Source organism: Telopea speciosissima, chromosome 5, assembly GCF_018873765.1.
Source record: "Telopea speciosissima isolate NSW1024214 ecotype Mountain lineage chromosome 5, Tspe_v1, whole genome shotgun sequence".
NCBI classification, from domain to species: domain Eukaryota; kingdom Viridiplantae; phylum Streptophyta; class Magnoliopsida; order Proteales; family Proteaceae; genus Telopea; species Telopea speciosissima.
This window is the reverse complement of record NC_057920.1, coordinates 15608693-15619591: the sequence shown is the minus strand read 5'-3', so window position 1 is coordinate 15619591 and position 10899 is coordinate 15608693. Positions and strand designations below refer to the sequence as shown.

At 38.3% G+C, this 10899-nt stretch overlaps 1 protein-coding gene across 1 annotated transcript; it reads left to right on the top strand.

Moving 5' to 3' along the window:
• The first annotated feature begins 4634 nt into the window (after positions 1-4634).
• LOC122662254 (cytokinin riboside 5'-monophosphate phosphoribohydrolase LOG1-like) lies at positions 4635-7528 on the top strand. The gene is made up of 7 exons (XM_043857837.1): positions 4635-4805; positions 5025-5122; positions 5223-5253; positions 6172-6271; positions 6714-6784; positions 6910-7053; positions 7377-7528. The coding sequence occupies exons 1-7, from the start codon at positions 4662-4664 to the stop codon at positions 7470-7472; spliced, it is 684 nt and encodes a 227-aa protein (XP_043713772.1). The 5' UTR covers positions 4635-4661; the 3' UTR covers positions 7473-7528.
• The last annotated feature ends 3371 nt before the right edge of the window (positions 7529-10899 follow it).

The window sequence follows — 10899 nt, the reverse complement described above, 5'->3', positions numbered from 1 at the left end:
TCAATCGTGAGCCGCCATATGTCCTGGCACAAGAGGGAAGACCACCCAAGCCCGCCCACTTTAAGCCTCACTTGTTGGCCCAGAAGGAAAAGAATCTCCCTTATCACTAAGGTCCTTTTGCAGATTGCGATACCCGAAGGACCCAGCGGCGATTTCTTGACGCAACACAGTGTTTTGTATTTTTTGTTTTAGTGTTTTAGTAGGGGGGAAATTGTTGATACTAAGATTGATTTATATGTCTATCTCACTCCTCAAATTCAAAAAAAAAACAAAAATCAGCTTTGTTTTTTTATCTTATCTATGCATTTCTTATCAACCAAATATAGCCTAAATGAATAATGAAAGCTACATAGGAAAATCTTCTTTCCCGCAAAGAAACATCACCAAAAGCTAACAAAACCCTAAAACTAAAAAACGACCAGAAAATCCCCATTCTTTTTCTTTTTAACTATTTGATTATGTATTTTTTAATGAATTACTCAAACTTCATATGTACTTAGGTTTAAATACACTCACCACCCCCGAGGATTTCACAGACTACACTGATCATCCCTACTTTACAAAATCTGTTACTCACAACCCCAAGAGTGACGGTGTTAACAAAAATACATAAGTTACCAAATTTACCATTTCCATTACATACTTAAAACTTGGGTATGTTTGGCCCATACCTTCCATCAGCAGAGGTGTTTTAAAGGAGAAGGAGAGAACAAAGACCTACAACTCTACCAACGCTTGGCTGCAACTCCCCCGATGATGACTGCAATTGATCATTCTCGTCTCTTCCACAGCTACGGATGCCCGATAGTGGATCCATCATTCTACCTTTGCATACAAAAGAAATAAAAAAAAATAAGGAAAAAAGTTCAAGAAGCACCATCCCAATTATCACCCAAGTTGGGTGTGGGAGTGAACACATCTCCCAAGCACTGAGGTGTACTCCAGTGCACATGAAGAGGGTGACTTCAATATATGTTATATTAGTTCCCCCAGATGGACTTCATGATAGCAGATGGAGTCTCAGGTATGTAGTGCTTGGAATCATCATGGCCATCACATATATAGTTCCCCCCCCCCTTTTTATTTGCTTATTGGATGTGTCGTCATTAGATGAGGAGATATATAGTTATGTAGAGGAGAGAATAGAGTTGATGATGTGTCAATTATGAGGTATGTAGTTGTGTGTAGAGGAATGATATTGATGTTGACTGAATATCCAGTAATGACATCTATAAGAGGAGTTCTTGAACTCTATGGGATTGGAAAGATGTGGTGGGCACTTTCATAGCATAATCCTCAGGTGACACGTGTGTTGGGGAGTTTAGATTGACATCTTATTCTCGTATGAACTCAAGGGGATTCAATTTATACCCTTTGTACTTGTTGTCAAAGGGTGAGAGAAGTGAGGACTATCAAAATGACTTTTTGAAGGTAGTTACCAACATTTACACAGGGGAGACTATTGGGCAACTGGATCATGGGTTGTCATTTGTTGGAAACTTGTGTTACAGTGTTTGGTAGCATTCTAGAGGTATTTGAATGATGCACATGTGTTGTGGCACTTCTAGTAGTGACAAAAGTGAGTTCGCAGTATGGACAGGTCTAGTTTGGCATAGACAGTGTTTGGGCATGTTTATAGAGGCTTTTGGGTATGTATGATGACATTTTTCAGTGTACTATATTGTTATACAATGTTTGGAAAAAGGTGGAAGTAGCAGATGAAGGCCTCGCTCGATAATAGTGCTTATTTAATAGGTTCACATAATTGGCAGCATGTTTGGAAATAATTTCGGAGAGATTAATGATAGAATTGGGAAAAGTATTTTACATGAAACTTGTAGTTTGTTGAGCCATGGTTCCAATGCAACTAGTTTCGTGTCATTTGGATCTCAGACGGAGAAGTTATAGTGATTCTCGTGTGACTGCGCAGAAAGAAAGCAAATTGGGAGAGTTTGGACAAATTTAAGGTAGCAATTGGAAGTTTTTCCTGAAAATGGTTGTGCATTCCAGTATTTTTACCTCATTCTTAAGATTTTATATTTTTGGGAGCGGCTTGAAATTTGAGATAAAACCTCGTGAAACGTGAAAGATTATGTTTATTACATTTTGGTTGGTTCCGTGTACCAAGTTCTGGCACTACACTATGTACCGAATCAAGGACGTAGGTGGATAGTATTTGGGTGGTCGAAATTAATGTGTGCGTTAAGGTGCGTGCACAATGATAAATATGTTGTCACTAGAAATTTGGTTGGCTTGGCGCATCGTATACAATACACTGCGACGTACTCTATCAAGTGCTATATGAGGTCGAGTTTCGATGTTATGATATCACACGGCACACCTATGGGAGATGCCAAATACTTGGCGTACAATCATCCCGCTACTTCGTCGACGGAAAAGCCTTGATTCGACGCACTTTTTCGATGGACGATTTGACGGCCATAAGGTCTGCCGACCATAAACCATTTAGTCCATCTTGGATGTAAGGTGCATATACTAAAGTCAGCACTCAAATTCTAAACTGAGAGATCACAACAAGCCCGCTTTCATAAGACAAGATTTACATCATCTGACAGCCAAAATTCAGCCCGTTGAATTGATTCTCAATCAGATGCCTCGTATATATGTGAGCCGCTCATGTCCATGATGCACGGAACGCCACGCCGTTGTTTCATGACCTTAGAAATGTTACGAAATCAGTCCTCAGTTTCTAAACTGAGAGATCACAGCAAGCCCACTTTTGTAAGATGGGATTTACATTTTCTGATGGTCGAAATTCAGCCCGTCGAATTGATTCTCAATCAGATGCCTCATATATATGTGAGCCGCCTATGTCCATGACGCACGGAACACCACACCACTGGTTCATGACCATTGGAATGTAACGAATTTAGTACTTAGATTCTAAACTAAGTGATCACAATAAGCCCGCTTTCGTAAGATGGGATTTACATCTTCTAATGGCCGAAATTCGGCCCGTCGAATTGATTCTCAATCAGATACCTCATATGTGAGCCGCCCATGTCCATGACGCACGAAACGCCACACTGCTGGTTCATAAGCTTCGAAACATAACAAAATCAATTGGAAATTACCTTATTGCCCTTAGAATGCATTCTCGTAGATGCGGTTTGCGCCCACAGTCTCAAAATAATGAGAGGAACACACTAAATGCATCAGAGAACACTTCCACTGAGTTGAGAGGCACGGTTTTGGGCAAAACTTTTGGTTTGATGATTGTGATCGCTGGTATGATGTTTTGAGCATGTTCGAGGTTGCACGTACTCGTCAATCAAGCGATCAACAACGGGAATACATAGGTAGAGGTATTCTGCATCTAAAAATCTTTATTTTTGTTTTTTAGGGTTTGTTGAATGTTGTGAAACCCTAGATTGTTGATGTAATGTGAGGGATTTAATTTTCAATTTTATTGTAACTTAGTAAGTTGGGGCTTGTCTAAGGTTTGGGTTGTTGTTCTTGTATGAGTTGCAACCTAGATTGAAGTAGGGATTGGAGTTCCTAGGCTATTGTTGCAGTAAAAAAAGTTGAGAATCATACTGAATAATGTACAAAACCCTAGGTAGGGTATTGCTCTCTGGATGTAAGCAGTTTGGCTGAACCGTGTAAACTTGGCGTCTTGTGTCTGCTTTACTTTTCATTGCATATATTGGAGTATGTTTGATTTGCAGAATGGAGTGCACTGTCTGGTAAATCTGGTCACACAGTGGTTGCGAAGTGGACGTGCATGTGTGTTGTGATTGATTGATAACCTTTTTTTTTTATTATTTTTTGTGAATAATTGATTGGTAGACTTGGGTTTGCTCGTAGGCATGTCCATGAGTGCAACCAGTGTTGGAAATTTGGATTTGAATTTGAAGAATTTGTGCATACACTAATGCACACCCTCTCAATGTCAACATGGGATTCAGAAGAAACTATTTCACATTTTAAATTGAAATTGTCATTTTCTCTTGCTTTTTAATGAACACATGGTTAATTTGATGGCTTTTTAATGAACACATGGTTAATTTGTTGGACAAAGCAGTCATTTTATGTTAAAAATAAAACACTGACCTTCTTCTCCTCTTGATAGTCTCACTACCACTTTACAATCACCAACCCCCACCATCACCTCCATCATCGCCACCATCGCCACCACCACTGTTCTCTCCCAAAGAAATATAAAGATTCTATTCTTATAAATTGAACTACCAAAATGAATTTCTTAGTCTTAAAATATTTCATATTGATGTGATAAAATAATTTTAATTTGTTGACCAAAATTTTTTTATTGAGTATTTAATAAAAATCAATCTGAAATTGAAATAAAAAGTATACCAAATCAATCCTCAAAGCTCTTCAAGTTTGGAAAAGTTGAAATTCAATTTATCCAGAAAAGTTCATGAGATGGTGAAGGGCATGATGTGATTTAAAAAGCCAGCCCTCCATGCAGCGAAACTCTCATTCGTTTGATGTTGTTATGGTGTTGATGACTGGTGGACACTGCCAAACCACTCACGCACGCACACTCGCACACGTTGCTTTTGGGTCCTGGGAAATAGGATTCTAAGACTGCTCGTATTAAACCCAAATCTGGGAAGACAAGAGAGGAGAGGAGCTCCTGGAGGGTTGGCTGGTGAGTGGTGAAGAGCTTTCACTTTATGGAGAACGAAAATCAACAACAACGCCTGCAGGCTTTGATGAGATTAAGATCCAGGTTCAAACGTGTCTGTGTTTTCTGCGGAAGTAGCACCGGAAAGAAACCCAGTTATCAGGTCGCAGCAATACAGCTTGGGAATGAATTGGTACTAATACCTGCTTCTCGGTTCTTACTAGCTTGCTTGGTTTTCTTTATTTTGGTGGTGGTTTCAAGGAATTGAAGTTTTGTTAATTAGATTCTTGTAATAGATCGATTCTGTTCAGAATTTTGCTGGTTTTAAGGAAGAAAACTTTGGTTTTATTGTTTTGATCTTCCTTTGTTATTTTGTTTCTTCTCTTTAATTAATTACTGAGAGAATCTGCAGGTTGAAAGGAATATCGACTTGGTTTATGGGGGAGGCAGCGTTGGTCTAATGGGTCTCGTCTCCCAAACAGTTTACGATGGTGGTCGCTACGTCTTAGGGTAACTCTCTCTCTCTCTCTCTCTCTCTCTCTCTATCTCTCTATCTCTCTATTTACCTTTATCCATAACATGTCTGTTTCTGTGTCATTTTGTGTTGCATGGTAATCCCCAGGACCCTCATGCCTAAAGAGGTATCTAATGAATTCATTATTATTGTTTAATTCTACTCTCATTAATTCTCTTTTTATAATGTAAATAATCGATCTCTATGCAACTTAAATAAATAAAAGGGAGCAGTTCTCTGCGAGGGAGCGCAGGGGTCACTCGTATGCACGACAGCCAATGAAAATGCGTGGGTATCTCGAGGACGTGATTTCCACTTTTAATGGTTGCGGGGGCGGGGGTGATTTTTTCACCCCACTGTGTAAGGAGGTGGCCCACCCCACCCCACCCCACCCTACCCTACCCTACCCTACCCTTTCCCCATAAGTTTCCTCATAAGTAAAACAAATTATTTATAGGGAAAATTTTGTTGTGGTTGAGAAGACTTCAAGGTCTCTATTCCTATGTCAAATTCTAATCTTATCGGACTTGTCATGTTGCAGACCAATAAACCCTTCAACCATAAGTTTCCCCATAAGTAAAACAAATTATTTATAGGAAAAATTTTGTTGTGGTTCAGAAGACTTCAAGGTCTCTATTCCTATGTCAAGTTCTAATCTTATCGGAGTTGTCATGTTGCAGACCAATAAACCCTTCAAAATTCAGAAATACAAAAAAATTGCATGGACATATATGGGTGGAAATACCATTTTTTTTTGGTAACAGAGGGAAAACCATTACATGAAAGGAAAAATGATTGAATTTAAGACTGAAATATAACATCTGACTAACTTAAATTATTTAAAAGATTTCTCACATCACTCTTTCATGTGAAAAACATATGATTATTCAGTTGGTTGGTGTCTTGGGTAAAGTGTAGACTCTCAGAAAATCAAGGATTTGTTTCTCTTGTCTTCACTTCATGCCATAAGGCACCCTCTCATCTTGTAGTTGTAGTTAAGTCTCATTGGATAGTTAACAAGTTAAACCTGTATTTAAGAGTGCAGATAATTGGAGAAACTATTGGGGAAGTGAGAGTTGTGTCCGGTATGCACCAAAGAAAAGCCGAAATGGCTTGCCAAGCCGACGCTTTCATCGCCTTGCCTGGTATTCTCTCCTACTACATGGCCTCTCTAAATAATAAATAATTTTCATGGAACTAGTTTATTTTCTATAGAAGCCTTGATACCTATTAATAACTAAACTATTATTTTTACAAAAGCAAAAGTGCTTCGAATTCATCATTTTAATAATTGCTAGACTATTATAGAACAAATTGATATTTTATGTACCTTTATTTATATCATTATAGATACATATTTGAATTTATATCTTTTGTATGATATAAACTATATATGAAATATTTTACCAAAAAAAAAAACTATATATGAAATAATGTAACCTACATACTGCATAGAATGTACTTTGGAAAAATGTTTGGTTCCAGCTATTTACTGAAGAAATTATTTTAACTAAAGATGAACTAACTTTTATTACTAGCTTTTTTTTTCTTCTAATTAATTAAGAAATTGTTTATATGGAAAATTAGGTGGATATGGGACATTAGAAGAACTTCTGGAAGTGATCACTTGGGCTCAGTTGGGAATACATGATAAACCGGTAATCCTTTATTGGGTCCTGAGTTCCCCACCCCCCTCCTTTGGGTAATGACAAAAAAATAAATAAATAAATAAAACTTTCCATTTTAAGTTGAAGCTAATCAATCCTTCTAAAATTTCAAGCAGGTGGGGTTGTTGAACGTTGACGCTTACTACAACTCGCTCTTATTTTTCATAGACAAAGCAGTAGACGAAGGCTTTGTTACACCGGCAGCCCGTCACATTGTTCTTTCCGGCCCAACTGCCCACGAACTTGTGTCCAAGCTTGAGGTACGTACGTTATCTTCTCACGGATGCCTGTTTGTTCAGCGCACACCGCCCTTGCACCTTGACATAGGGATGTACAAAATGTCCACCACACCCTTGAACTCCGGAAATGAGAAAAGAATATTAAACTTTTTTTTTGTGGTGGTAAGAGAAGAATATTAAACTTGACTAACTCCAAAATAGATCAGCCACTTCGAATTTTGATTGAATGATTCCTCCGATTCTGATCCGATTCTTCAAACCATTTATCCTTCTTACCCTTTAGTTACGATCATATTCAATGTAGCGAGAAATTAATTGTAATTCTCCAATAATATGACGTGCAGGAATACATGCCCAAGCACAATGGAATCGCATCTAAGCTAAGTTGGGAGATTGAGCAACAGTTAGAATACTCGACAAAGTCGTACATCGCCCGTTGAAACTGAACCTAGTTACATACGCTCTCCTTGCTTGCATTAACGATCGTAGATCACACGTGTAAACCTCCATATATACGTGATTCTGTGTCTAGCTAAGATGTGGTTCCACACCACAAAATCTCATTGGTAGTTTTTTTTTATCTTTTTTCTCGAGTTTGGCACTGTTGAATGTCACATCTTTCAAGTGTGGAGCGCTCAAGCCCGCACTGCAATGCACCACAAGATTAAGACACTGTAGATGATTTTTTTTTCTCATATTTAATGGAAAGGTTTGTTCACTTTGTTGCAAATTGATCATTTAGAAATAGATATTTCCAAAATTAAGCAAACAAAGATGCTCTATTAGGAGGAAGCAAGCATTAGAAGTACAGAAATTGATGTTTGATGATGAGTTTTGAATTATTGTTGTTGTAAGGACACTTGTTGTACGAAGGAAGCCCATGGGAGAAGGACGCGTGTGTGAGTCATGAAAGAGAAAGAGAATAAAGTAGAGGCTGAGTGGTAATCTACCAGCTGATATGCGATGTGGTCGCCTCGTACGTTGTGGATAAGATCCTAAGCCACCGTAATAGTGCTCATGTGCCCATGTCATCTCCTAAGATAAGAACATGGGGGAGGGGGGGGGGGACCTAGACTCCTTGAGGCCAAAGTGAATGTTTGTTTTAAATGGAGGGAAGTTTCCCAGATTCTTCTTTGAGTTGTTTATCGGTATGGATTATGGATGTATGTAGTACTTAACTTATTTCTAATTATGGGTAATTGAATCAGAAAAAGAAGATATGTCAATTTAGATTCTTGGGCTCACTTATATGGGTGGGTAAGATTCAAAACTAACTTTTTTCTTTCTCATAAAAAAAAAAAAAAAAAAGATTTAAAACAAAATAATGAAGATTCTTGGGTTCAATCTTGCGATGCTTGACAATCGTATGCGTTAATGCAGTAATTATATCAGCAACCATTTATGCATATGATTGTCTCACTACCATATTTGCACAACCTGGGCTCTCATACCAGATGATGACAATCTTTAGCTGAAAGAAAGACAGAATTGCACGGAATAAGCAGAGCTGGGACCAGCTGTTTTGAGTACGGTGTTAAGATCAGAAAGACTCCCTCGAGCCACGCTTTCATACGCTGATTTAGTATAAAAAACCCCGCAATTAGAGTGCGCCCAGGCCCAAGTATCCTGAGCCGACCCATATTGTTGGATCGGGGTAGCAAGATCATTCTCTACAGGGATCTCTTCCCACATGAAAGTGGGGCAGAGATCGAAGAGATCGAACATGGGAATAAGAAGGATTTCATCTCCTTTTTTATCATATTGATGGAGGGGGATGCAGAAAGTGGACAAAACAGACTCATAACAAGGCAAAATTTTTAGTCATGTGGTGGGATAATGTGATAATTCAAATCATTAAATAGAACGGTTTAGGATTGGATTAGCCACATGTTATATTCAGGTCTTAGTTTTATCAAATATATTATTTTATGTATTTATATGCATCCTTGTATTTTTTTTTTTTCCAGCTGTTTATGTATGCCCATGCACCTTCGTATAGTTCTTAAATTTCCAGAGCTTCCTGTAGGCATCCACGTGTAAAGATATGGATAAAATTATTCGACATTTTTGGTGGAAGGACAATTCGGATAAAGGAGTTTGTTGGATGCATTTGGAATCAGATATGCTAAAGTAAGAATTATGAGGGTTTAGGTTTGGAGATTTTTAAGAACTTCAATTTAACTCTCCTATTAGGGCGATATTGGAGGTGTACGGAAAACAAAGATATCGCATGGGTCCGGGTGCTCAAAAGAAAGTATTTTCCTTGTTCCAATTTTTTAGAAGTCCTTCTTAAACATTATTGTTCCTTGACATGGTGTAGTGCTCTACTGCAAGGAAGAGAAGTCTTCTCAAGGGGTTTAAGGTGAAAAATTACGAATGGCTCTTCAGTTAATATATACACAGATGCTTGGGTGCCAATACTACCAGGGAATTAATACATCAAGGATCATCTCAATGGAAGATGTCCACCATTCTCTCCAATTTTACCACCACAGAAGCTTGGGCCAATCTTCAAATTCCTCTTAACATTGTAGACAAACAAGATTCCCGGTTGTAGGAAATATATGTCAGAATATTGAGAGATCAAATATAAATGAGTAGAAAGTTATTTTACGGTAAGAGCTTTCAACATATTACTTGTACTACCTCTTCGAGGAACCTGTAACAAAATTTATGTTAGAAAATTTGCGGACTGAGTCGTGTCACTTGATACTGTCTTTAAGATCGTAGGCGCCCCTATGGTGCAACTGGGAATATTGCGAATTAGTCTCTAAGATAAAATAACCAATTGGCTCCCCTAATAATCGTGCACTTGACTACTAGACTCCTTCGAGTACTACAAGGTTGTGCTCAAACTGAAAAGAAAATACTTATAATAGTATCACTTCAAAACTCAACACAAACAATGAGAATAAATAATATCAACACATGCATACAGATGATACAAAAGGGCCAGGATTCATCTCAAGATAAAGAGAATTGATTAATCTTAAGGGAGACTTGATTAATTCAAGAGAGATTTGATTCATTTTAAAAGAGACTTTATTAATCTCCATAGGGATTTGATTATCTTAAGAAAGCTTTATTAATCTTAAGATGGATTAATTAATCTCAACAGGACTAGATGTAAAGGAGAAGGACCCCATGTGCTCTCCACAGTGTTAGTTACAACTGTTAGGTTGTACAGCTGTTCAGTTAGCCACGTGTATAGATTTCTTTCTTGATTCAGTTATGCCATTTGGCCTATATAAGTGTAACTCTCTTCACAGTAATAATATCACAGTTTATCAATTCTCTACACGGTATCAGAGTCAACATGCTCTCACGAGTTGATTTACTTTTTCTCCTCTGCAGATTTCTCTTCTAAGTTTCTCTCTTTGTGTTGTCCCATCACTGCTTGCTTTTTGTTCTCTGCAACTGTTCTCTGATTTTGACACTTTCATTCTCTCTTTTCTTGTGTTGCGATGACTTCAAATCTAGTTTCTCTTCATGTTTCGCCTTCTTTACCTCTGAAGCTCACAGCTACCAATTATCTATAGTGGAAGGCGCAATTTCTTCCGCTACTGCGAGGCCATGGTCTTTTGGGATACATTGATGGCTCTTTCCCACGATCGTCGTCTACCACGCTGGATTTCGCTGGCTCTGTTATCTTGGATCCTGCTGTGGACCTCTGGGATCGCCAAGATCAGCTGATTCTCAGCCAGATCATCTCCTCTCTCACCGAGGAAACTCTCCCACACATTATCAATACTCCTACTTTGTCTGATGCTTGGATCACATTAGCTCGAGTTTTTGCACCTTCATCCAGATCTCGAATCATGGATTTAAAAGATCGGCTGCTTTGTCTCACCAAAGGTTCATCTACCA

Bases quoted from the DNA above. Each gene is read 5' to 3' on its own strand.
- LOC122662254 (XM_043857837.1), top strand. From the start codon at position 4,662: ATGGAGAACGAAAATCAACAACAACGCCTGCAGGCTTTGATGAGATTA. The intron at 4,806-5,024 runs GTACTAATACCT...GAGAATCTGCAG, and splicing joins TACAGCTTGGGAATGAATTG to GTTGAAAGGAATATCGACTT. The intron at 6,785-6,909 runs GTAATCCTTTAT...AATTTCAAGCAG, and splicing joins TGGGAATACATGATAAACCG to GTGGGGTTGTTGAACGTTGA.